Source organism: Canis aureus, chromosome 2 (genome assembly GCF_053574225.1).
Source record: "Canis aureus isolate CA01 chromosome 2, VMU_Caureus_v.1.0, whole genome shotgun sequence".
Taxonomy (NCBI): domain Eukaryota; kingdom Metazoa; phylum Chordata; class Mammalia; order Carnivora; family Canidae; genus Canis; species Canis aureus.
The window spans coordinates 32123834-32151696 of NC_135612.1; the positions used below are offsets into that span (position 1 = coordinate 32123834).

General features: G+C 37.3%; 1 protein-coding gene across 3 annotated transcripts in view; it reads left to right on the forward strand.

Annotated features, from left to right (window-relative positions):
• Positions 1 to 20664, forward strand: part of LOC144295680 (olfactory receptor 6C1) — a 49554-nt gene extending 28890 nt beyond the window's left edge. The window contains exons 1-2 of one of the 3 annotated variants that reach the window (XM_077868057.1): positions 16430 to 16675; positions 19689 to 20664. In XM_077868057.1, the coding sequence (XP_077724183.1) occupies positions 19726 to 20664 (939 nt within the window). In that variant the 5' untranslated portion in view covers positions 16430 to 16675; positions 19689 to 19725. Of the gene's footprint in view, positions 1 to 16429; positions 16676 to 17533; positions 19544 to 19688 lie in introns of those variants that run through there. The other 2 variants (XM_077868052.1, XM_077868042.1) reach the window with 2 other exon arrangements.
• The last annotated feature ends 7199 nt before the right edge of the window (positions 20665 to 27863 follow it).

Consider the following 27863-nt stretch of genomic DNA (forward strand, 5'->3'; position numbering starts at 1 on the left):
GAAATGTTTTCTTAACTTATATTTCTCCTAATGTTTCTTAGCTCATATCTGGGGGCATCACAATGCCAGATTTCAGGTTGTACTACAAAGCTGTGGTCATCAAGACAGTGTGGTACTGGCACAAAAACAGACGCTTAGATCAGTGGAACAGAATAGAGAATCCAGAAGTGGACTCTCAACTTTATGGTCAACTAATATTCGATAAGGGAGGAAAGACTATCCATTGGAAGAAAGACAGTCTCTTCCATAAATGGTGCTGGGAAAATTGGACATCCACATGCAGAAGAATGAAACTAGACCACTCTCTTGCACCATACACAAAGATAAATTCAAAATGGATGAAATATCTAAATGTGAGACAAGATTCCATCAAAATCCTAGAGAAGAACACAGGCAACACCCTTTTTGAACTCGGCCATAGTAACTTCTTGCAAGATACATCCACGAAGGCAAAAGAAACAAAAGCAAAAATGAACTATTGGGACTTCATCAATATAAGAAGCTTTTGCACGGCAAAGGATACAGTCAACAAAACTCAAAGACAACCTACAGAATGGGAGAAGATATTCTCAAATGACGTATCAGATAAAGGGCTAGTTTCCAAGATCTATAAATAACTTATTAAACTCAACACCAAAGAAACAAACAATCCAATCATGAAATGGGCAAAAGACATGAACAGAAATCTCACAGAGGAAGACATAGACATGGCCAACATGCATATGAGAAAATGCTCTGCATCACTTGCCATCAGGGAAATACAAATCAAAACCACAATGAGATACCACCTCACACCAGTGAGAATGGGGAAAATTAACAAGGCAGGTAACAACAAATGTTGGAGAGGATGCGGAGAAAAGGGAACCCTCTTACACTGTTGGTGGGAATGTGAACTGGTGCAGCCACTCTGGAAAACTGTGTGGAGGTTCCTCAAACAGTTAAAAATAGACCTGCCCTACGACCCAGCAATTGCACTGTTGGGGATTTACCCCAAAGATACAAATGCAATGAAACGCCGGGACACCTGCACCCCGATGTTTATAGCAGCAATGGCCACGATAGCCAAACTGTGGAAGGAGCCTCTGTGTCCATCGAAAGATGAATGGATAAAGAAGATGTGGTTTATGTATACAATGGAATATTACTCAGCTATTAGAAATGACAAATACCCACCATTTGCTTCAACGTGGATGGAACTGGAGGGTATTATGCTGAGTGAAGTAAGTCAGTCGGTGAAGGACAAACAGTGTATGTTCTCATTCATTTGGGGAATATAAATAATAGTGAAAGGGAATATAAGGGAAGGGAGAAGAAATGTGTGGGAAATATCAGAAAGGGAGACAGAACGTAAAGACTGCTAACTCTGGGAAACGAACTAGGGGTGGTGGAAGGGGAGAAGGGTGGGGGGTGGGAGTGAATGGGTGACGGGCACTGGGGGTTATTCTGTATGTTAGCAAATTGAACAATAAAAAATAAATTAAAAAAAATATTAGGTCTTTGATCCATTTTTGAGTTAATTTTTGTATACGGCATGAGATAGGAATCTAAGCTCATTTTGCTCAATTATCCAATTATTCTAGCACTATCTATTGAAGATTATCCTTTCTGCTACTCACTGTCTTGGTATCTTATTGAAAATTAATTGATCATAAATGCAAGGGGTTATTTCTATACTCTCAGCCCTGTTTTTTTGGTATGTATACCAATTCTACACTGCCTTGATTACTGTGACTTTATAGTAAGTTTTGAAATTAGATAGTGTAAAACCTCCAACTGTATTCTTTTTCAAAAGAATTTTGGTGATGCCAAGTTCTTTGAATTTACATATACATTTTAGGAATCTTATCATCATTTTAGATTTCAGTTCTTATACTTTACCCTCTTGTTTCTTTTGAACTTAGATAAATTAAGAAAAACCTTTATAAGTATATCATTACATGTCATTACAACTACCTTAATTATTATTCAGAGCCAAGAAAAGTCATTTCTAGGAATGTAACTTAGGGAAACTCTTGCATATATACACCAGGTTACAGGAATAAAAATATTTATACTACTGTTCATAGTAGCGAAAAACTAGAAACACAACACATGTCCATCAGTCAGCAACAAATAGATTACTAAAGTTGTCATATTCATATTCATACATTGGAATACTGTAGTCTTTGAACTACATTTACCATTATGTTTATGAGATTCATTCATGTGGTTATTGCTAAAGTAACACAAAGAAGAAAGTATATAACAATTCCAACCATAGAAAAGTACTTTTAAGATAAACTAGACAATATAATTAATATTGCATTTACTAACGGTAAATCTACAATGAAAAATAAGAAAATGGTTATGGAAATAGGAGTGTACTAGAGATGAGGAGAAAGGTAAGTGTGATGCAGAGAGGTAAGTGGGACTTTTCTAAGGTTATGGCAATGATCCATTTCAGAACCTAAATTGTAGTTACATTGGGTGCTAGCTTTACAATTGTCTTTTTAAAACTGCAAAAATATTTCATGCTTTATTTATGAATAAATAGCTAAAATAATAATTGATTTGGAGATATAACCATAAATTTTTTGACATTCAAATAATCAAGAGTCAAATAATTCAAAAAATCAAACTTTATGCACATTAATTTGAATAACTGAATGAAATAATTTTCTAAGAATACATAATTTATTAAAATTGACCAGTGAGGCAGAGAAAAATGTAAGCTGAATTCCATGGAAGAAATAGAGAAAGTTGAGAATGAGGTATCATTCCAAATGCAACAGGCCTGCTGAGATAATTTCAGAGATAAATTCCTCCAAACTTTAAAGAGTCAATAAGTAGTTACTAATTTCTTCTAGATAATTCTGAGGCTGAACACTTTCACAATGATTATGGATCCTTGAATCAAAATGGCTTTTCTTGGCCAATGAACACATGAAAAGATGTTCAACATCACTAATCATCAGAGAAATGCAAATCAAAAGCACAATGAAACATCACCTTATACCTATTAGAATAACTAAATCAAAAAGACAAGAAATAGTAAGTGTTGACAAGGATGTGGAGAAAAAGAAATCTTCATACAGTGTTGGTAGGAATGTAAATTGGGACAGCCACTGTGAAAAACAGCATGGAAGTTCCTCAAAAAATTATGAATAGAAATATTAAATAATTCAATAATATCAAATAATTCAATAACTCCACTATTGGGTATTTACCCAAAGAAAACAACAACAAAAAAAAAACTAATTCTAGGAGATAACTGCACCCCCTTTGTTTATTTCATTATTATTTACAGTAGCCAAGATATGGAAACAACCTAAGTGTTCATCCATAGACAAATGCAAATGGATAAAGATGAGGTGAGATATATATATATATATATATATATATATATATATATATATATATATATACATGCAATGGAATATTACAGATCCATTAAAAAGAATGAGATCATGCCATTTGAGACAATATGGATGGACCTTGAGGGTATTATGCTAAGTGAAATAAGTGGACTAAGAAAGATAAATGCTGTATGATTTCACTCATAAGTGAAATCTAAAAAATAAATAAACAAATGAATGAATAAACAAACAAAGCACTGGATCAGACCCTTAAATACAGAAGACAAAGTGATCATTGCCAGAGTGAGGGAAGGGACTGAGCAAAATGGGCAAAGGGAAGTGGGAGATACAGGCTTCCAGCTATAGCATAAATGAATAACTCATGGGGATCAAAGGCACAGCATAAGGAATATAGTCAATGATATTGAAATAGTGATGTATCATGACACTTAACTCAAAGGAACCTGGAAGACCTTTTCACACTGATTCAAATCCAGAAACACTAATGGAAAAGAGTTATAAGGTTTAAATACATGTTTTAAACTTTTTTAAAACCTTTGTGTGGTGGAGGCAAGGCAAGATGGCCAAATAATATTCGATAAAGGAGGAAAGACTATCCATTGGAAGAAAGACAGTCTCTTCAATAAATGGTCCTGGGAAAATTGGACATCCATATGCAGAAGAATGAAACTAGACCAATCTCTTTCACCATACACAAAGATAAATTCAAAATGGATGAAATATCTAAATGTGAGACAAGATTCCATCAAAATCCTAGAGGAAAACACAGGCAACACCCGTTTTGAACTTGGCCACAGTAACTTATTGAAAGATACATCCATGAAGGCAAAAGAAAAAAAAGCAAAAATGAACTATTGGGACTTCATCAAGATAAGAAGCTTTTGCACAGCAAAGGATACAGTCAACAAAACTCAAAGACAACCTACAGAATGGGAGAAGATATTTGCAAATGACGTATCAGATAAAGGGCTAGTTTCCAAGACCTATAAAGAACTTATTAAACTCAACACCAAAGAAACAAACAATCCAGTCATGAAATGAGCAAAAGACGTGAAGAGAAATCTCACAGAGGAAGACCTAGACATGGCCAACATGCACATGAGAAAATGCTCTGCATCACTTGCCATCAGGGAAATACAAATCAAAACCACAATGAGATACCACCTCACACCAGTGAGAATGGGGAAAATTAACAAGTCAGGAAACAACAAATGTTGGAGAGGATGCGGAGAAAAGGGAACCCTCTTACACTGTTGGTGGGAATGTGAACTGGTGCAGCCACTCTGGAAAACTGTGTGGAGGTTCCTCAAACAGTTAAAAATAGACCTGCCCTACGACCCAGCAATTGCACTGTTGGGGATTTACCCCAAAGATTCAGATGCAATGAAACGCCGGGACAGCTGCACCCCGATGTTTATAGCAGCAATGTCCACAATAGCCAAACTGTGGAAGGAGCCTCGGTATCCATAGAAAGATGAATGGATAAAGAAGATGTGGTTTATGTATACAATGGAATATTACTCAGCCATTAGAAACAACAAATACCCACCGTTTGCTTCAAAGTGAATGGAACTGGAGGGTATTATGCTGAGTGAAGTAAGTCAATCGGAGAAGGACAAACAGTGTATGTTCTCATTCATTTGAGGAATATAAATAATAGTGAAAGTGAATATAGGGGAAGGGAGAAGAAATGTGTGGGAAATATCAGAAAGGGAGACAGAACATAAAGACTCCTAACTCTGGGAAACGAAGTGGGGGTGGTGGAAGGGGAGGAGGGCGGGTGGTGGGTGTGAGTGGGTGACGGGCACTGAGGGCGGCACTTGATGGGATGAGCACTGGGTGTTATTCTGTATGTTGGTAAATTGAACACCAATAAAAATTATTTTATTAAAAAAAATTAAAAAATTAAAAAAATAAAAAATTGGAGGACTTCCCACTGTAAATAAGAAAAAAAAGAAGAAGAAGATCATTAAAGCAGCAAGAGACAAGAAATCTCTAACTTTTATGGGGAAAAATATTAGATTAACAGGAGACCTCTCCACAGAGACCTGGTAGGCCAGAAAGAGCTGGCAGGATCTATTCAGGGTCCTAAATGAGAAGAACATGCAGCCAAGAATACTTTATCCAACAAGGCTCTCATTCAGAATATAAGGAGAGATAAAGAGCTTCCAAGAGAGGCAGAAACTGAAAGAATATGTGACCAGCAAACCAGCTCTCCAAGTAATATTAAGGGGGACCCTGTAAAAGAAAGAGGAAGCCCAAAGAAATAATCCATAAAAACAGGGACTGAATAGATATTATGATGACACTAAATTCATATCTTTCAATAGTAATCCAGAACATGAATGGGCTTAATGATTCCATCAAAAGGCGCACGGTTTCAGACTGGATAAAACAGCAAGACCCATCTATTTGCTGTCTACAAGAGACTCATTTTAGACCTAAGGACACCTATAGCCTGAAAATGAAAGTTTGGAGAACCATTTACCATTCAAATGGTCCTCAAAGGAAAGCTGGGATATCAATCCTCTTATCAGATATTGGTGTTATGTTCTCATTCATTTGGGGAATATAAATAATAGTGAAAGGGAATATAAGGGAAGGGAGAAGAAATGTGTGGGAAATACCTCATATCAGATAAATTAAAGTTTATCCCAAAGGCTGTAGTAAGAGATGAAAAAGGACACGATATCATACTTAAAGGATCTATCCAACAAGAAGACCTAACAATCGTGAATATTTATGCCCCTAATGTGGGAACTGCCAAGTATATCAATCAATTAATATTCAAAGTTAAGACGTACTTAGATAATAATACACTTATACTGGGAGACTTCAACATGGTGCTTTCTGTAAATGACAGATATTCTAAGCACTATCTCTCCAAGGAACAAGAGCTTTAAATGATACACTAGACCAGATGGATTTCAAAGACATTTACAGAACTTTACATCCAAACGCAACTGAATACACATTCTTCTCAAGTGCACATGGAACTCTCTCCAGAATAGACCACATAATGTGTCACAAACCAGGTCTTAACCAATACCAAACATTGGGATTGTCCCCTGCATATTTTCAGACCATAATGTTTTGAAACTTGAGCTCAATCACAAGGAATAAGATGGAAGAAACTCAAACACGTGGAGGTTAAAGAGCATTCTGCTGAAAGAGGAATGGGTCAACCAGGAAATTAGAGAAGAATTAAAAAGATTCATGGAAACTAATGAGAAAGAAGATAAAACCATCCTAAATCTATAGGATAAAGCAAAAGCAGGCCCAAGGGGGAAATTCATGGCAATACAAGTATCTCTCAAAAAATGGAAAAAAACTCAAATACGCAGGCTGATCTTGAACCTAAAGGACCTGGAGAAAGAACAGCAAATAAAACCTACACCAAGCAAAAAAGGAGAGTTAATAAAGATCCGAGCAGAACTCAATGCAATAGAGACCAGAAGATCTGCGGAACAGATCAACAAAACCAGGAGTTGGTTCTTTGAAAGAAGATAGAAAAACCATTAGCCAGCTTTATTAGAAAAAAAAGAGAATAGACTCCAATTAATAAAAAGAGAAAAGACTCAAATTAATAAAATCACAATTGAAAAAGGAGAGATCACCACCAATATCAAGGAAATACAAACGATTTTAAAAACATATTATGAGCAGCTATACGCCTATAAATTAGGCAATCTAAAGAAATGGACGCATTTCTGGAAAACCACAAAATACAAAAACTGGAACACGAAAAAATAAAAAACCTGAACAGGCCAATAGCCAGGGATGAAATTGTAGCAGTCACCAAAAACCTCCCAAAACACAAAAGTCCAGGACCAGATAACTTCCCAGGGGGAATTCTATCAAACGTTTAAAGAAGAAACCATACCTATTCTACTATAGCTATTGTGAAAGATATAGAAAGGGATAGAATACTTACAAACTCGTTCTATAAGGCCAGCATCACCTTAATTCCAAATCCAGACAAAGACCCCACCAAAAAGGAGCATTTTAGACCAAAACCCCTGATAAACACAGATGGAAAAATTCTCAAGAAGATACTACCCAATAGGATCCAATAATCCATTAAGAAGATTATTCACCATGACGAAGTGAGATTTATCCCCTGGATGCAAGGCTGGTTCAACACTTGTAAAGCAATCAAAGTGATAGATCATATCAGCAAGAGAAAAAACAAGAACCATATGATCCTCTCAATAGATGCAGAGAAAGCACTTGACAAAATATTGCATCCAATACTGATCAAAACTCTTCAGAGTGTAGGGATGGAGGGGACATTCCTCAGAATCTTAAATCCATCTACAGGAACTGGAGAGTATTGTGCTGAAGAAAGTCAATCAGAGAAGGACAAACATTATATGGTTTCATCCATTTGGGGAATATGAAATATGGTGAAAGGGAATAGAGAGGAAAGGAGAGAAAATGAGTGGGAAATATCAGGGAGGGTGACAGAACATGAGAGACACCTAACTCTGGGAAACAAGCAAGGGGTGGTGGAAAGGGTGGGAAGATGAGGTGACTGCGTGACAGGCATTGAGGGGGGCACTAGACGTCATCTGGATGTTATGCTATATGTTGGCAAATCGAACAACAATAAAAAATATACCAAAAAAAGCCATCTACAAAAGTCCACAACAAATATTCTCAATGGGGAATCACTGAGAACCTTTCCCCTAAGATCAGGAACACAACAGGTATGTCCACTCTCACAACGGCTATTCAACATAGTACTGGAAGTCCTAGTCTCAGCAATCAGACAACAAAAAGACATTAAAGGCATTCAAATTGGCAAAGAAGAAGTCAAACTCTCCCTCTTCGCCGATGACATGATACTCTACATAGAAAACCCAAAAGACTTCACCCCAAGATTGCTAGAACTCATACAGCAATTTGGCAGTGTGGCAGGATACAAAATCAATGCCCAGAAGTCAGTGGCACTTCTATATGCTAACAATGAGACTGAAGAAAGAGAAATTACTGAGTCAAATCCATTTACAGTTGCACCCAAAACCATAAGATATCTAGGAATAATCCCTTGGTTAGGAACACCTAACCAAAGAGGTAAAGGATCTATACCCTAAAATACAGAACACTTCTTTTTTTAATTTCTTTTTGTTGGAGTTCAAATGGCCAACATATAGAATAACACACAGTGCTCATCCCATCAAGTGCCCCCCTCAGTTCCCGTCACCCTGTCACCCCAACTCCCCGCCTACCTCCCTTTTCACCACCCCTAGTTCATTTCCCAGAGTTAGGGGTCTCTCATGTCCTGTCTCCTTTTCTGATATTTCCCACTCATTTTCTCTCCTTTCCCCTTTATTCTCTTTCATTGTTTTTTATATTCCCCAAATGAATGAGACCATATAATTTTGTCCTTCTCTGACTGATTTATATCACTCAGAATAATACCCTCCTGTTCCATCCACGTAGAAGCAAATGGTGGGTATTTGTTGTTTCTAATGGCTGAGGAATATTCCATTGTATACATAAACCACATCTTCTTTATCCATTCATCTTTCAATGAACACTGAGGCTCTTTCCACAGTTTGGCTATTGTAAACATTGCTGCTAGAAACATCGGGGTGCAGGTGTCCCGGGGTTTCCCTGCATCAATTACAGAACATTCTGAAAGAAATTGGAGGGAGGGGCATGATGGCAGAAGAGTAGGGTCCCCAAATCACCTGTCCCCACCAAATTACCCAGATAACCTTCAAATCATCCTGAAAATCTACGAAATCGGCCTGAGATTTAAAGAGAGAACACCTGGAACGCTACAGTGAGAAGAGTTCGCGATTCTATCAAGGTAGGAAGACGGGGGAAAAAGAAATAAAGAAAAAAAAAGGCATCCAAGGGGGCGGGGCCCCGCGAGGAGCCGGGCAGAGGCTGGGGCGAGTGTCCCCAGGACAGGAAAGCCCAGTCCCAGAAAAGCAGGAGCTTCTCCAATCTTCCCGGGCGGAAAGGCACTCGCAGGGAGTTGGAGCAGGACCCCAGGAGGGCGGGGATGCCCTCAGGCTCCCTGGGACAGTAACAGACACCTGCGCACCCAGCAGAGAGCTCCCTCCCTAAGGGCAGCAGCGCGCACGGCGGGACCGGAGCAGCTCCGAGGGGCTCGGGCGGCGGCTCCGCAGAGGGGGCTGCACGCCCGGGAGCGCGAATCCAACAGCATAGACCCGGAGCACAGGGCGCCGGGACACAGTCCAGGATCCAGCCTCCCCCTGGGACAGACAAAGGCCGGGAGGTCGCAGGACAGCAAGGACGCTTCTGCCTCGAGCTGAGCAGATCAACGGCCCGGCCCCCGCAGCATCCAGGCCCCTGCAGGCTGAGAGCTCCATACTTAACTGCGGGAGCTGAATCCAGGGCTCCAGAGCTGGCCGCCAACACTGCGGCTGTTCCTCCTGGGGCCTACAGGGAAAACAACCACCACTGAACCCTGAACCAGGCTGGGGGCAAAGCAGCTCCCCCAATACTAACACCTGAAAATCAGCACAAGAGGCCTCTCCCCCAGAAGACCAGCTAGACAGACAAGTTCCAGGGGAAGTCAAGGGACTTAAAGTATCAGAAGATACTCCCCTGTGTTTTGTTTTTCTTTTTGATTTCTGTTTGCTTCCCCCACCTTTTTTTCCTTTTTTTCTTTTTCTTTCTCTTTTTCTTCTCTTTCTTTTCTTCCTTTTTTCTTTTTTTCTTTTTCTCTTTTCTTTCCTTCTTTCTCTCCTCTCTTTTTCTCCTATTCCCAATACAACTTGTTTTTGGCTACTCTGCACTGAGCAAAATGACTAGAAAGAAACTCACCTCAAAAGAAAGAATCAGAAACACTCCTCTCCCAGAGTTACAAAATCTGGATTACAATTCAATGTCAGAAAGCCAATTCAGAAGCACTATTATACAGCTACTGGTGGCTCTAGAAAAAAGCATAAAGGACTGAAGAGACTTCATGACTGCAGAATTTAGATCCAATCAGGCAGAAATTAAAAATCAATTGAATGAGATGCAATCCAAACTAGAAGTCCTAACGACGAGGGTTAACGAGGTGGAAGAATGAGTGAGTGACATAGAAGACAAGTTGACGGCAAAGAGGGAAACTGAGGAAAAAAGAGACAAACAATTAAAAGACCATGAAGATAGATTAAGGGAAATAAACGACAGCCTGAGGAAGAAAAACCTACATTTAATAGGGGTTCCCGAGGGCGCCGAAAGGGACAGAGGGCCAGAATATGTATTTGAACAAATCATAGCTAAAAACTTTCCTAAAGTGGGAAGGGAAACAGGCATTCAGATCCAGGAAATAGAGAGATCCCCCCTAAAATCAATAAAAACCGTTCAACACCTCGACATTTAATAGTGAAGCTTGCAAATTCCAAAGATAAAGATCCTTAAAGCAGCAAAAGACAAGAAATCCCTGACTTTTATGGGGAGGAGTATGAGGGTAACAGCAGACCTCTCCACAGAGACCTGGCAGGCCAGAAAGGGCTGGCAGGATATATTCAGGGTCCTAAATGAGAAGAACATGCAACCAAGAATACTTTATCCAGCAAGGCTCTCATTCAAAATGGAAGGAGAGATAAAGATCTTCCAAGACTGGCAGTAACTGAAAGAATATGTGACCTCCAAACCAGCTCTGCAAGAAATTTTAAGGAGGACTCTTAAAATTCCCCTTTAGGAAGAAGTTCAATGCAACAATCCACAAAAACAGGGACTGAATAGATATCATGATGACACTAAACTCATATCTTTCAATAGTAACTCGGAACATGAACGGGCTTAATGACCCCATCAAAAGGCACAGGGTTTCAGACTGGATAAAAAAGCAGGACCCATCTATTTGCTGTCTACAAGAGACACATTTTAGACAGAAGGACACCTACAACCTGAAAATAAAAGTTTGGAGAACCATTTACCATTCAAATGGTACTCAAAAGAAAGCAGGGGTAGCCATCCTTATATCAGATAAACTAAAATTTACCCCGAAGACTAGTGAGAGATGAAGAGGGACACTATATCATACTTAAAGGATCTATCCAACAAGAGGACTTAACAATCCTCAATATATATGCCCCGAATGTGGGAGCTGCCAAATATGTCAATCAATTAATAACCAAAGTGAAGAAATACTTAGATAATAATACACTTATACTTAGTGATTTCAATCTAGCGCTTTCTACCCTCGATAGGTCTTCTAAGCACAACATCTCCAAAGTAATGAGACCTTTAAAAAAAAAAAAAAAGAAAAGAAACGAGACCTTTAAATGATACACTGGACCAGATGGATTTCACAGATATCTACAGAACTTTACATCCAAACTCAACTAAATACACATTCTTCTCAAGTGCACATGGAACTTTCTCCAGTATAGACCACATGCTGGGTCACAAATCAGGTCTGAACCGATACCAAAAGATTGGGATGTCTTGAAATTAGAACTAAATCACAACAAGAAGTTTGGAAGGACCTCAAACGCGTGGAGGTTAAGGACCATGCTGCTAAAGATGAAAGAGTGAACCAGGAAATTAAGGAAGAATTAAAAAGATTCATGGAAACTAATGACAATGAAGATACAACCGTTCAAAATCTTTGGGATGCAGCAAAAGCAGTCCTGAGGGTGAAATACATCACAATACAAGCATCCATTCAAACACTGGAAAGAACTCAAATACAAAAGCTAACCTTACACATAAAGGAGCTAGAGAAAAAACAGCAAATAGATCCTACACCAAGCAGAAGAAGAGAGTTAATAAAGATTCCAGCAGAACTCAACAAAATCGAGACCAGAAGAACTGTGGAACAGATCAACAAAACCAGGAGTTGGTTCTTTGAAAGAATTAATAAGATAGATAAACCATTAGCCATCCTTATTTAAAAAAGAGAAAAAACACTCAAATTAATAAAATCATGAATGAGAAAGGAGAGATCACTACCAACACCAAGGAAATACATACGATTTTAAAAATATATTATGAACAGCTATACGCCAAAAAATTAGGCAATCCAGAGGAAATGGACATATTTCTGGAAAGCCAAAAAATACCAAAACTGGAACAGGAAGAAATAGAAAACCTGAACAGGCCAAGAACCAGGGAAGAGATTGAGGCAGTCATCAAAAACCTCCCAAGACACAAAAGTCCAGGGCCAGATGGCTTCTCAGGGGAATTCTATCAAACGATTAAAGAAGAAAACATATCTATTCTACTAAAGCTGTTTGGAAAGATAGAAAGAGATGGAGTACTTCCAAATTCGTTTTAAGAGGCCAGCATCACCTTAATTCCAAAACCAGACAAAGACCCCACCAAAAGGAGAATTACAGTACAAAATCTCTGATGAACATGGATGCAAAAATTCTCAACAAGATACTAGCCAATAGTATACAACAGTACATTAAGAAAATTATTTAACATGACCAAGTAGGATTTATTTCCGTGACACAATGCTGGTTCAACACTCGTAAAACAAACAACATGATTTTTCATATCAGCAAGAGAAAAACCAAGAACCATATGATCCTCTCATTAGATGCAGAGAAGGCATTTGACAAAATACAGCTTCCATTCCTGATCAAAACTCTTCAGAGTGTAGGGATAGAGGGAACATTCCTCGACATCTTAAAAGGCATCTAAGAAAAGCCCACAGCAAATATCATTCTCAACGGGGAAGCACTGGGAGCCTTTCCCCTAAGATCAGGAACAAGACATGGGTGTCCGGGCTCACCACTACTATTAAACATAGCACTGGAAGTCCTAGCCTCAGCAATCAGACAACAAAAAGACATTAAAGGCATTCAAATTGGCAAAGAAGAAGTCAAACTCTCCCTCTTCGCTGATGACATGATACTCTACGTAGAAAACCCAAAAGCCTCCACCCCAAGATTGCTAGAACTCATACAACAATTTGCTAGCATGGCAGGATACAAAATTAATGCCCAGAAATCAGTGGCATTTCTATATACTAACAATGAGACTGAAGAAAGAGAAATTAAGGAGTCAATCCCATTTACAATTGCACCCAAAAGCAAAAGATACCTAGGAATAAACCTAACCAAAGAGGTAAAGGATCTATACCCTAAAAACTATAGAACACTTCTGAAAGAAATTGAGGAAGACACAAAGAGATGGAAAAATATTCCATGCTCATGGATTGGCAGAATTAATATTGTGAAAATGTCAATGTTACCCTGGGCAATTTACACGTTTAATGCAATCCCTTCAAAATACCATGGACTTTCTTCAGAGAGTTAGAACAAATTATTTTAAGATATGTGTGGAATCAGAAAAGACCCCGAATAGCCAGGGGCATTTTAAAAAGAAAACCATATATGGGGCATCACAATGCCAGATTTCAGGTTGTACTACGAAGCTGCGGTCATCAAGACAGTGTGGTACTGGCACAAAAACAGACACATAGATCAATGGAACAGAATAGAGAACCCAGAAGTGGACCCTCAACTTTATGGTCAACTAATATTCGATAAAGGAGGAAAGACTATCCATTGGAAGAAAGACAGTCTCTTCAACAAATGGTGCTGGGAAAATTGGACATCCACATGCAGAAGAATGAAACTAGACCACTCTCTTGCACCATACACGAAGATAAACTCAAAATGGATGAAAGATCTAAATGTGAGACAAGATTCCATCAAATCCTAGAGGAGAGCACAGGCAACACCCGTTTTGAACTCGGCCACGGTAACTTCTTGCAAGATACATCCACGAAAACAAAAGAAATAAAACAAAAATGAACTATTGGGACTTCATCAAGATAAGAAGCTTTTGCACAGCAAGGGATACAGACAACAAAACTAAAAGACAACCTACAGAATGGGAGAAGATATTTGCAAATGACATATTAGATAAAGGGCTAGTTTCCAAGATCTATAAAGAACTTATTAAACTCAACACCAAAGAAATAGACAATTCAATCAGGAAATGGGCAAAAGACATGAAGAGAAATCTCACAGAGGAAGACATAGACATGGCCAACAAGCACATGAGAAAATATTCTGTATAACTTGCCATCAGGGAAATACAAATCAAAACCACAATGAGATACCACTCACACCAGTGAGAATGGGAAAAATTGGCAAGGCAGGAAACCACAAATGTTGGAGAGGATGCGGAGAAAAGGGAGCCCCCTTACACTGTTGGTGGGTTGTGAACTGGTGCAGCCACTCTGGAAAACTGTGTGGAGGTTCCTCAAAGAGTTAAAAATAGACCTGCCCTACGACCCAGCAATTGCACTGTTGGGGATTTACCCCAAAGATGCAGATGCAATGAAACGCCGGGACACCTGCACCCCGATGTTTATAGCAGCAATGTCCACGATAGCCAAACTGTGGAAGGAGCCTCGGTATCCATAGAAAGATGAATGGATAAAGAAGATGTGGTTTATGTATACAATGGAATATTCCTCAGCCATTGGAAACGACAAATACCCACCATTTTCTTCAACGTGGATGGAACTGGAGGGCATTTTGCTGAGTGAAGTAAGTCAATCGGAGAAGGACAAACAGTGTATGATCTCATTCATTTGGGGAATATAAATAATAGTGAAAGGGAATATTGGGAAGGGAGAAGAAATGTGTGGGAAATATCAGAAAGGGGGACAGAACATAAAGACTCCTAACTCTGGGAAACGATCTAGGGGTGGTGGAAGGGGAGGAGGTCGGGGTGGGGGGCGGGGAATGGATTACGGGCACTGAGGGCGGCACTTGATGGGATGAGCACTGGGTGTTATTCTGTATGTTGGTAAATTGAACACCAATAAAAAAATAAATTTATTTTTTAAAAAAAGAAAACCACAACAAAGAAACAAAAACTTGCCTTTATTTCATGCATATTTAAAACTGTGAGAACTGGCAAATATTTATAGCTTTTACATAGGACATGCACAATTTTATTGGTGTTTTACACTCACATGATAGAATTTGGGCATGGTTATATTATTATAGTACAGTCAGGGAGGGTAATAATTACTAATATTATACTTGGCATATATATTGGAACTTTTATCAATCAAAGCAAGAAACACTTTAGCTGTCACTGTTGGTGAGCAAAGAGTGAGAAGACAAAATAGTATAAAGTATTAGCAGTATTAGTGAACCAAAAATTCTTATGGGAAGGAAGATTAAATATATGGAGTAAGGAATGGACTTAGCACTATAAAGAGAATTTTCAAGTTTTTAAAAATGGCATAGATTAAATATGCTGTCAGTAGCAAAGTGCATTAGGAACTAGATGTTCAGTTTTTAATCTCTGAAAAATAATGTCAAGGGAAACAAACTTTACCTAGTGTGGTTATTTGCTAGCTTTTTTTTTCCTGTCTCTTTGGACACTGTCCCCTAAGCTTCCTTTTCAAATTCATTACTAATGTGTATGATGTTTTATGTTCCTTGGTGTTTTGTGTGTAGCCCTGTTCTGGCAATTTTGATTCACTGAATTATTCCCTGTGAGCCAGCAGCAAAGAGAATAGATAAGACATGTGGCTGATGCTACATTTTATTTGTGCAGAAACCATACCACATTGCTTAAAACACCTTCTGATATTTTTTCTTCTTCATATAATTGCTCCTTTTTCATGCTCTGTACACAAAGAAATATATTCCCTCTAGATAAAATGGAAATTTTAAGAAAAAAACCTTAACATAGAAAGAAAAGGGGTTCACCGAGAGGAATTATGTCCAGAATGCTGGTTTCCCTGCATACAACAGTAGCAACTGCTCTTATGCTTTCTATTCCAGCCATTCTATTTGTTAGTGATCCTGTATGAAAATTAGAGGTAAGTCAGAAATATAGGAGGCAATGGAGTCTCCCAAACCTTATCATTGTTTCATTGCTTATCAGCTCAATTTTTAATTAGATTAAATAGGGTATATTGGAGTTCTATTTTGCCACTGAATATAGATAGTAGTATATTTTGTTTTATTACATCATTTTTTTTCATTCTCTGTTAAGTGAAAAGCAGGAAATTTCCATTTCTGTGCCTGTGTTTCTAACTGAATATAGGCTAGATAGTACTTTCTTTTAGAGAATAGACTAACTGTAGGTAATTCCTGGCTACATTGAACACTTATTACTTATATGAATATATCTAAGGTACAAAACCAAACTGACTCCAGTGCTTCATTTGGGAATAAAGATAAAGTTCCATAGTTGTGTCATAAAGACTGAATGAGATAGAATATACAAATCTTTAGTATGTCATTGGGAAAAATAATGCCTTTGCTTAATCACAGTAACCATGAATATTCTGCCCCAAATTGGAAATCAGCTCACACTAAAGGAAAATAAGGTAAAAAACCAGCTCTTCGAAAAGCATAGTAAGTGCCACATGGCTTATATAGCACTTTCATTTATACTATTTCAATTAATTCCCAAAATGCCCTTGAATTTCACATCCATGGTAAACAGAGAAGACTGATACTTAAGAAAATAAAGGACCATTCAAAGTCACAAATCTATTAAGTGGCCCATTTGTATTTTTAACCCATATTTCTCTAACCACAGAGCCTATATACTTTCTGTGATAGTAATCTACCTTAGAGTGTCATAAATAAGAAACTGATACTCTTTTGATAGCATCATCTTATATTCAGGTTATGTGCTTTACTTTTTTCCTTGATTACAGATGACTAAATAAAGAACTGAAACTTGGAGGGTAGGAATTGATAATTGCCATAAACTGCTAGAGATACAATCCTTCCAGCCGCTCGGTGGGTTCTCTAGAGGAGTCTTTGCTTCACTCGGGAAAAGAGAAGCTACTAAAGAAAACCTGTGTCATGGCCCAAAGTTCAGAAAGATTGAGCAGTTCCAAGTAAATTTAGAGTAATTATGAAGCCAAACTAGATTTTACCCACAATACTGAACTAAAAAAACTTTCCTTCCCTTTAATGTATTATCCTAAACCCTGAACAACTATTTAAAGTAAAAATGAGTGGGAAATATCAGAAAAGAAGACAGAACATGAGAGACCCCAACTCTGGGAAACGAACTAGGGGTGTCGAAGGGGAGGTGGGCGGGGGATGGAGGTGACTGGGTGACGGGCACTGAGGGGGGCACTTGATGGGATGAGCACTGGGTGTCATTCTATTTATTGGCAAATTGAACACCAATAAAAATATAAATTAAAAAAATATTAAAATAAAGTAGAAACAGTGAGGTGATCAATAAAGGACATGGCTTGGAAGATATGATGTGTAAAGTCCCCCTAATGATCTTTAATGAGGTTTAACTGAAGAAGAATGAAATTAGTAGACATAGAGTTGAAACGATTAGACTCTACTAAGAGGTCCATCCAGGGCACCCAAGACATTAACAACAACAGCAAAATGCACCAGAAATAAATGCAGTCTAAGGCTCTCATCTCAGTGTCTTAAAAGAACATCCTTTGGTGCTTCAAACTTAATGTATTCTTTATACAGAGTCCCTTTCTCATCTTGGGCATCAAGAAGTCATCAGTATCTAGTTTCTCTGAACCATCGTTGTTAATACTAACCTGATGGTAACAATTTTAAAGGGGCATGACATGGGATAATTTCAGAAGGAAACCTTGAAGGTACTTTGTGGCCATCTTATTTGACAAATATGAACTATTATTGCTAGCTGTCATTTTGAATAGTTCAAAGGGTCTGTCTCAGGAGTTCTTAGAAGGAGTTCTTGATTTTGATGAAATGATTGAAAGATAATTTAAGTTTAACCTAAACCATGTTCTTCCAGGGGGAAATATGGATCTACATTCATAAATAAAAAGATGAGCTAAATGTTAGAGATACCTTTCATACTCTGCATGAATACTTCCTTGGATGGCTTCAGGCTTGAGGAATCATATGCACCTAATTAAACATTGAGGTTTTTTTCTCCTCAGAGGCTGCTGAATGAATGAATGAATGGATAACACAACCAGGTTTAGTTGATGTTGGTAAATGAATACAGACCATTGATTGTCAATACATCCATTGATTGTCTTTATAAATAGGATAGTATACTTCTGAGTCAGTGATATTGCATCATCTCTTGGTAGACTCTTTAAGCCAATTTTTGCTGATCCTTGAAAATTAGACTTTAAGTACTCCTTTTCAGTGATGCTCACATGAACTTTCTATATATATTAATACCTTTCTTCACAGCTTTTCATTCATTCCCTCAAAGGTTTAAAGAGTGTCAGTCAAGTTATTATTTTTCAGAAGCTATTAAAATTGATTGGAAAGTTAAGAGAAATAAAGAATATGCAAAAAAGTTGAAATAAGGTTAAAAATGCAGTGCATTGACACATTATTACCTATGGAAGAGTAATAATATACCTTTGTTTTAAAAAAAAAGTTTTATTTAAATTCCTGCTTGTTAACACAGTATTAGTTTCATTTGTACAACATAGTGGCTCAACACTTGGATACAATGCCTGATACTCATCACAGATGCCCTCCTTCATCCCCATCTCCTGTTTTACCCATCCCCCCTCGCCTTCCTCAGGTTTTTATTAGTTTATTCTCTATAGTTAAGAGTATGTTTCTTGGTTTGCTTCTCTCATTCCCCTTACCCTTTGCCAGTTTGTTTGGTTTCTTAAAATCCATATGAATGCAATTGTATGCTATTTGTCTTTCTCTGACTGACTTATTTCAGTTAGCATAATTATTTTTAGGTTGTAAATGGCATCGTTTCATCCTTTCTGATAGTGGAGTGATAATATACCTTTTTAAACCAGGTTCTCCAAAGCCAGTAGAAGCCAGGAAATTTAATGCAGAAATGTCAATTTTGGGATTGAAATCAAATATTGTTTATTTGATAAAAATGCATTTTGAAGCTCCTAGATGTTATGAAGAACCAGTACTTCCTAGGAAAAGCAAACCCTGATAAAGGAAGAGTATTGTTTGAGCAGAAGTAAAGTTAATTAAAAGAATGAAATATAAGGAATTTAATGAAACTTAAATTTAATGAAATTTAATAGACACAACCTAGGAGCTGTGCAGCTAGGAATTCAGCATTCCATAGAGAATTTTGCCTGATTGGCATTTGTGATGCAACTACAAACTCAACATCACTTCAATAAATAAAGAAAAGTGTTTCTTTTAAGCCTCCTATGACTTCCAGGCACAGGACTGTGTTGCAATGCCTTTAAAGATCACAATCTGCTGTCACTTGCACACATACACAATGTAGTGGAGTAGTTCCCAGGGGATTTCAGCACAGATGTATGATGAGCTGGGAAAAATCCATCAAAGATTCATAAAATTTTCCCTCTACATAAAATGACACACCAATTCAGCCAGATTCTGGCTCTACACTTAGACCTTTGTTAATTAACTCTTCGAGTTTATTCCTTGTGTTTTCTTCTAGAAGTCTGGCAGGAGAACCACAAATAAGCAACTGAAAAATGAGAAACCACACAGAACTAACAGACTTTATCCTCCTGGGATTGTCAGATGACCCACAGCTTCAGGAGGTGATCTTTGTCTTTCTGCTTATCACCTACATGCTCAGCATCACTGGGAACCTGACCATTATCACCCTCACCCTGCTGGATTCCCACCTCCAGACCCCCATGTATTTCTTCCTCAGAAACTTCTCCTTACTTGAGATTTCATTCACAACTGTGAGCATACCCAAGTTCCTGAGCACCCTGATTACAGGAGATAAAACTGTTTCCTTTAATGATTGTATGGCTCAGTTATTTTTTTTCATTCTGTTGGGAGTCACTGAATTTTACCTGCTGGCTGCCATGTCCTATGACCGATACATTGCCATCTGCAAACCTCTGCATTACATGACCATCATGAATCCCAGAGTCTGCATACTCCTTGTCTTTGCTTCTTGGTCGGCTTCATTCTTAATCATATTCCCATCACTCATGCTGTTAATACAGCTTGATTATTGTAAGTCCAATGCTATAGACCATTTTACCTGTGACTATTTCCCCTTACTACATCTTTCTTGTTCAGACACTAGATTCTTAGAGATAGTGGGTTTTTCCTGTGCTGTTTTTACGTTAATGTTCACATTGGTGATAATAATTCTGTCCTACATATATATCCTCAGAACAATTTTGAAGATTCCTTCTACTAGTCAGAGGACAAAGGCCTTTTCCACCTGTTCTTCCCACATGATTGTCATCTCTATCTCCTATGGCAGCTGCATTTTCATGTATATTAACCCAGCAGCAAAAGACAGAGTGTCTCTGAGCAAGGGAGTTGCTGTGCTAAACACCTCGGTAGCCCCCATGCTGAACCCCTTTATTTACAGCCTAAGGAACCAGCAAGTCAAGCGAGCCTTCCTGGACAGGGCAAGGAAGATTGTATTTTTCTCAAGCAAATGAAAAAATAAAAGTGCAGTCATAAATTAGAGGCATAATGAAGAACAAGTAAACAAAAAACAGAGTTCTCAAAGTCTAACAATGCCCATGTAGCCTCACTAGAGTTCTATTTCATTGCTTATATTTCTATTGCTAGCAGTTTGCTGAGGATATTTGAATTCATAGATATTTTTTTCCATTTAAATTCCAATCCCTTTTCATTGCACTTCCCTTCCTTTAAACTAGGCTTTCCACTCTATCACTATGAGGTTGGCCTCATTTCCCTCTTCTAAATATCTTTAAATTCCACTTTTTTCACAGTAATGCTTAGAAAATCAAAGGAAGACAAAAACACCACAAGATCAATGGGTTAAAACTGTTTTATAATTTCACCAGGAAACACTCTTTCATGGAATTCAGAAAATATTGTCATGTTTAACATTATTATTTATTTACCATACAAAGACTATAAATATAGCTTAGTCTTACTGGAGTATTACAGACACTATCTTCTCCATATAAGAGCACACTTAGTAACCGTGTAAAAAATGTGTAACTAAAAATATATATATAATTACTTTTTTTGAGAAATCTCAAAATATTGCTCAGGTACTCAATTTAAAATTTTACTGTGCCATATAATTTCTCAGCTTAAACTTGAAGTAGTCCCTACTTCTTGAAACCCCATAATTACCACATACTCCATACCAGTTCTTTAAAAAAGCCTGAAGAAATATATATTCCTAGGTACTAGATATGACCACAAATTTACTGTGGTATATTTGAATAAATGCTTGATGTTAAACTGATCTTTTGGATAATAATGGCTAAGAGTTATAACATTCTCTTATTTTTTCTGGCCATTTTGATCTAACAGCTTACATGTACAGCTCATTTATGTGAAAATGACATAAAACCTTCTTTGTTTCATACTATGCTTTGTTCGTAGAAAAATCATTGCAACAAAATTCAGTACAAGCCCACTATCACTGCATTTCTTCAGTCCTTTACTGGAGGTTCCACAGGACAAAAACCAATACACTTAATAGTATTAGAAAGGAAGATACCAATAAATCTTTCTTTCAAATAACATGATTTTCCTCCTAAGACCTTAGTGTATTTACACTAAATGGTTCTTAAGTCCAACACACTCCTCTCCCAGATATCCACACCTCACCTCAATAAGGCCTCCCTCAATGACACTACTTAAAATTACAGAAGCTCCCCTCTTCCAAGGTTATTCAATTTTCTCCCCTTTACAACATAGTTATTAATTTATAAAAGACTCATAATTTGCTAATCAATCATGTTCATTGCTTATTGTCTATATCCTCTCATATCTCTCACCCCATGAGAGCAGGGACCTCTGGCCTCCTTTGCAGATAAAATGATGTGCTCCCAGCAGTGGTGTGCAGGGGCCTGCCTCTATACTTCCCAAGAGCCAGTTGTGCTGTGCCTTCTCCATTCTGTATTCAGAAAGTTCCCATCAGTAGCTTGAAACTTGCCGTTTGAGAGAAGTGACATCTTAGAAACAGATAAGCTCTATAGATCAGTCCCTCACCTCCACCCCCCTGAGAGGCAGTGTTGAACATTTACCAGAAGTCACTAATCCTCCTCATTTAGAACGTGTGTCTGCCTTGTAGTGGGTATTAGACAAATATTTTTGAATAAATAAATACGTTTGCATAATTTAGAATGGTCTGGTGCCCTAGCAATCAGAGCACTGACTAAATATTTTACAACATAAACACATACAATAATGTACATAACACTGAGCTAGCTTTTAAAACTCTTCAAATAAAATGAGCATTTTATCACAACCAGACATTTTGTATGACAAAGAAATAATTGAATGTTTTCTAAAGCATTTGGTGTTCATTTTCTTTTATTTTACATTAGGTCTTTTGACAACTATGTAAAAATCAATTTACTTGATGTGTACTGACTTTTCATGAAGTTAACGCTTTTTTTGATAGGCATTAATTAGATTTATTGTGGTGACTATTTTGCAGTATATACAAATATCAAATCATTATGTTGTACACCAGAAACTAATAGTGTTATATGTCAGTTACACAGCAATTTAAATTTTTTTTTAAATCTAGCATGTAAAAAAAAATGACAACACGTTTTGTTAAGGTTTGCATATTGAATTTTCTAATGATAGGAATTCTTATGATGCAAAACCTTATTTTTTTCCACCCAAAAAGATTCCTATAATTATTTGGGTTACACCTAGTAATATATGAGGTGCCAACCTCATCTGTCAACTGATACACTTCTAATATTATCAATTCAAATAGAATAATAACTCAGTTAGATGATGGTAGTCAGTAAATGGGAGGCCAGCCAGACATTTTGGGGGGTGGGGCTTACCTATAGAGGATAATAATATACCATTGAAAATAATTAGCAATACATACTGGAATTATTCAAAAATATGTTGTGAGTTCAGGACTTAGAGAAAATCTTTATTTTATGTTATTTTATTTATTTTAGTAAAAATTTTTTTTTTATTTTAGTAAAATTTTTATTGGAGTTTTATTTGCCAACATATAGTATAACACCCAGTGCTCATCCTGTCAAGTGCTCCCCCCAGTGTCCATCACCCAGCCACCCCATCCCCCTCCCACCTCCCCTTCTACAACCCTTTGTTCATTTCCCAGAGCTAGGAGTCGATTTAGAGAAAATCTTAATATATTTGGATCCCCTAACAATTTGATTTAATAAACTTTTTTTTTATTATGAGTATGTTACAACAAAACTTTATTTGTAACTGAAACCTGTCCTCCACTATCTGAGGAGAGTGAAACCTGGTAGCCTGAACAATAGTTCATAGACCTAAAACATAGGCACTCATCAACCTCAGAATACATGGAGGTAATTGGCACATTATTAAAAAGCAGATGTCCTACTAGCTTGTGGATAAGAGCCTAACAGTTGTAATTAGTCTTCCTCAAAAGTAAATTATTAGGAGGCCTAGAGAAAAGCTAGAGAGCTATTAGGAACTAGGAATAAAACAGTAAAGGTAGAAAGTGAGTGAGAGAGTGATCAAGGAGGAAAGAGAGAGACAATTCAGCATCTAGAAGTTTGAGGAAAGATATGGAGAGGAAACATATCTAATAAGATATTTCACGGGCAGTCCAGGTGGCTCAGCAGTTTAGCGCCACCTTCAGCGTGATCCTGGAGACCCAGCATCGAGTCCCGCGTGGGGCTCACTACATGGAGCCTGCTTCTCCCTCTGCCTGTGTCTCTGTCTCTGTCTCTCTCTCTCTCTCATGAATAAATAAATAAATAAATAAAATCTTTAAAAAAAGATATTTCAAATGAAGAGCAGTGCTTTGTGAGATAGAAACTCATCCGCCTTTCCTGTAAGTAACTCCATAAAGATTGCATTGCCCACAATGCTATAATTTACAGTCATATAGGATCACATGAGCCTCATAGTACAGTATGCTTATCAATATAATTAGAAGTTTTTGCAATATAAAGGAATTTCATCTTTCTTGACTATATTAATGGACTATGAGTATTTTTCTAGTGAAAGGAATACTTTGTTCATTATTGCATACCAAAGGCTTATTGTAGTGTAGCCATTAACTAAAATATTTGTTAAATTAGTCAACAAAGGATGGAGGTCTCAAAATGCTTATTCCTATCTAAACTATTTTTATCTCTTGCCTTGAATAATTATAATTATTCTGTCCTGATATTTTGTTTAAGTAAGTTTCTATGCCTGGGTTTTCTAGAACCCCTTCTTTTTCAGAATCATAGACAAAAATCTCTATAACCCTTGTAACAATAGCACCTTTAAACTCCTTACTCAACAGAAAGAACCTCTCTTTTCTATTTAGATCTACCTCCCAGCATCTCCCCTGCGGACATATATGGGGGAAAATCTTATATTTTAATCATTAAGGTACCAGATGGAACCCTATGATTAGACTCCTATAGATATCACACTTTCAATGTTTTCTTAATTTGAGATGTTTTCATATAGACGATAGTGAAATATCACAATGGTACACAACAATGCCATTTACTTGGCACATATCAATGGCTTCCTTGTGACAGATCCTTTCAAGTCTCAGTAACAACTCATGTACTCCATCTTTCACTTTATATAATCCCCAGAAACACAGTTCCATTTGTGTGACCTTGGAAAAATTAGCTAAACTCTCCATGAGTCAGCTTCCTAATATAAAAATTAGGGAGGATAATAGGAATTTCTTCAGAGAGTAGTTGTAAATATTGATTTATATAAGGCTTGCAAAAGACTTACAAATATGCCTGGTACCCTACAAATGCTTAATAAATTAAAACTATTACTATGATCTTAAATAATATCAGCTTTAATTGAATGTCATACAGCCAACGACATGCAGTTTACTCAAAAACAATTTGGCTTTATGTATCACAACATTGTCTGTAGGACAAATGTCCTTGTATAGTACATCATGTGGTACTCCCTTATCCATAAATTGGGGATGACAATAATGATTATTTCTTTTTTACACATCACTACTCTAAAAATATTTTATTATGGACTTACACATTTTGCATCTACCAAATTCCATCAATTATGTGTATCTATATACGAAGACTTCAAAGACTACATTTTCCATTGTCCATAAAGCTAGAATTATAAATGTAAATTTTAGTTCTGCCAACCAGATGCATTCATAAAAGATACAAACTTTAAACATTGCTATAGTTAAACATCTACATTGGTGGTGTAGATCACAGCAGATTCCAATGACCATAAATTTTGTAACAATAGCCCTAGATTCCTGAGGATCAGTTCTCATGAGGACTCAATTTTGTAAAGCAGCTCTGAGATCACTCCAGGAAGCTCTTCCTAAAAATCTGCCTTTAACTCTCTTGATATTTCCTTAATTTGTACATTACATTAAATTGATTTACATTTAACTAGCTATAATAAATTCTGTTCTCTACAACTGCAGTTGTATATATATACAAAGCCTATCCAGGTAACAGCTCTCAAAGAAATAAGAATTTTGAGCCAATTTATTAACCTGGCTTGATTTGAAGTCAGCAACGATTCCATTAGACACTGAAACACTGGTAGTCCACATGGACACATTAACAATGCAGAAATCACCAAGAATAAATGCCTACTAAAAGCAAAGTTGAATAAAATTGAATACTGAATACAAGGCTTATGTAGGAGCTGGCTGCTTCTAAATCCCTTAGACAGCTTAAAGAAAAAAAATGTAATTTTGCTTCAATCTTCTCATTGATGAAGGATAGTTGGAAGAAAAGCAGGCATGGACAAGGGACCCTAGGAAAAAACCACCCTTAAAAGGATTCTACACCTCCCTGGAAAGAGTGCTTCACTCTTTCCCATGTGATAGGTAGATAACCACGACCTGATTGGATGACAAGCTCATGGAGGGTTAATTATATTGAATCAGCTCACCAACAAACCCATAAAAACCCCTAGACTTAGAGACTCTGATAGTAACCCTCTCAGGTCCCCTCCCTCTTTGGGAGCTTTGTACTATCACTCAATAAACTCTGTTTTGCTGCCCACCACTCTATCTGGTTTACCTCTTCATTCTTCTAAGTGGTGTGACCAAGAACCATTGGCATTGGTAGAGAAGAAATCCTATCTAGCATCATAAATGAAGAGATGACATCACCAATATTAAATCCTGATCCTGCAAATATTAAATCCTGTTCCTTAAATATCCAGTTGATTTAATTCACAACTTCTTCACATGTCTTACGTTAATGTTAGAACACTGACTGGGGAAAATGGGAACTGATCATTGGAAGGAAGACATCTCTGTGGATTCAGATGATTCTGAGTACCTGAACATGAAAGCACCACCTAGATTCCCTTGGCAGCAGAAGGACCATCTTGTTCTGCTTCATGAAGCTGACCATGTATCATTTAGAACCTCTGTAATTATCTCACTTCAGATAGTTAAGTTTAAATTTGTCCTTTGTGTACTTTCACCATTCTTAGCCTGGTTCTGACATATATGTATCAGAATCTAGCATTACGAGGAGATGCTAAGCAAGTACAAACTCAGAAAAAGACATAATTACACTTAAAAATTTTACCTGTTTTTAATAATGTTTTCCTTTCAAAAAATTTTTAAATCTAATTAGTTAATATACTGCAATACTGGTTTCAGGAGTAGAATTCAGTGATTCATTACTTACATATGACACCCAGTGCTCCTCATAACAAGCACCCTCCTAAAACCCATTACGCATCTCTATCATCTCCCACCCTAATCCTCCCATTAACCCTAAGTTTCTTCTCTGTCGCTTATGGTTTGTCTCTCTCTCTCTTTTATCTTTCTCCCCTCTCCCATATGTTCTTCGGTTTTGTTTCTTTTAATTAATTAACTTATTTATATATTTATTTTAATAAATTTATTGTTTATTGGTGTTCAATTTGCCAGCATGTAGAATAACACCCAGTGCTCATCCCATCCAGTGCCCACTTCAGTACCCGCCACCCAGTCACCCCCACCCCCCGCCCACCTCCCCTTCCACCACTCCTAGTATGTTTCCCAGAGTTAGGAGTCTCTCATGTTCTGTCTCCCTTTCTGATATTTTTCATTCATTTTTCTCTTTTCCCCTTTATTTCTGTTCACTGTTATTTATATTCCTCAAATGAATGAGACCATATAATGCTGGTCCCTCTCCGCTTGACTTATTTCACTCAGTATAATACTCTGGTTTCTCTTCAGATTGAATAAATATTTTGCCTTTCTGTTTTTTTTTTTTTTTCTTTTTTTTTTTGGAAAAATTACTTGGCTTTATTTTATTTTATTTTTATTTTTATATTTTTTTAATAATAAATGTATTTTTATTGGTGTTCAATTTTTTATAATAAATTTATTTTTTATTGGCATTCAACTTACCAACATACAGAATAACACCCAGTGTTCATCCCGACAAGTGCCCCCCTCAGTGCCCGTCACCCACTCACCACCACCCCCCCGCCTTCCTCCCTTCCACCACCCCTAGTTCGTTTCCCAGAGTTAGGAGTCTTTATGTTCTGTCTCCCTTTCTGATATTTCCCACACATTTCTTCTCCCTTCCCTTATATTCCCTTTCGCTACTATTTATATTCCGAAATGAATGAGAACGTATAATGTTTGTCCTTCTCCAATTGACTTACTTCACTCAGCATAATACCCTCCATTCCATCCGCATTGAAGCAAATGGTGGGTATTTGTCGT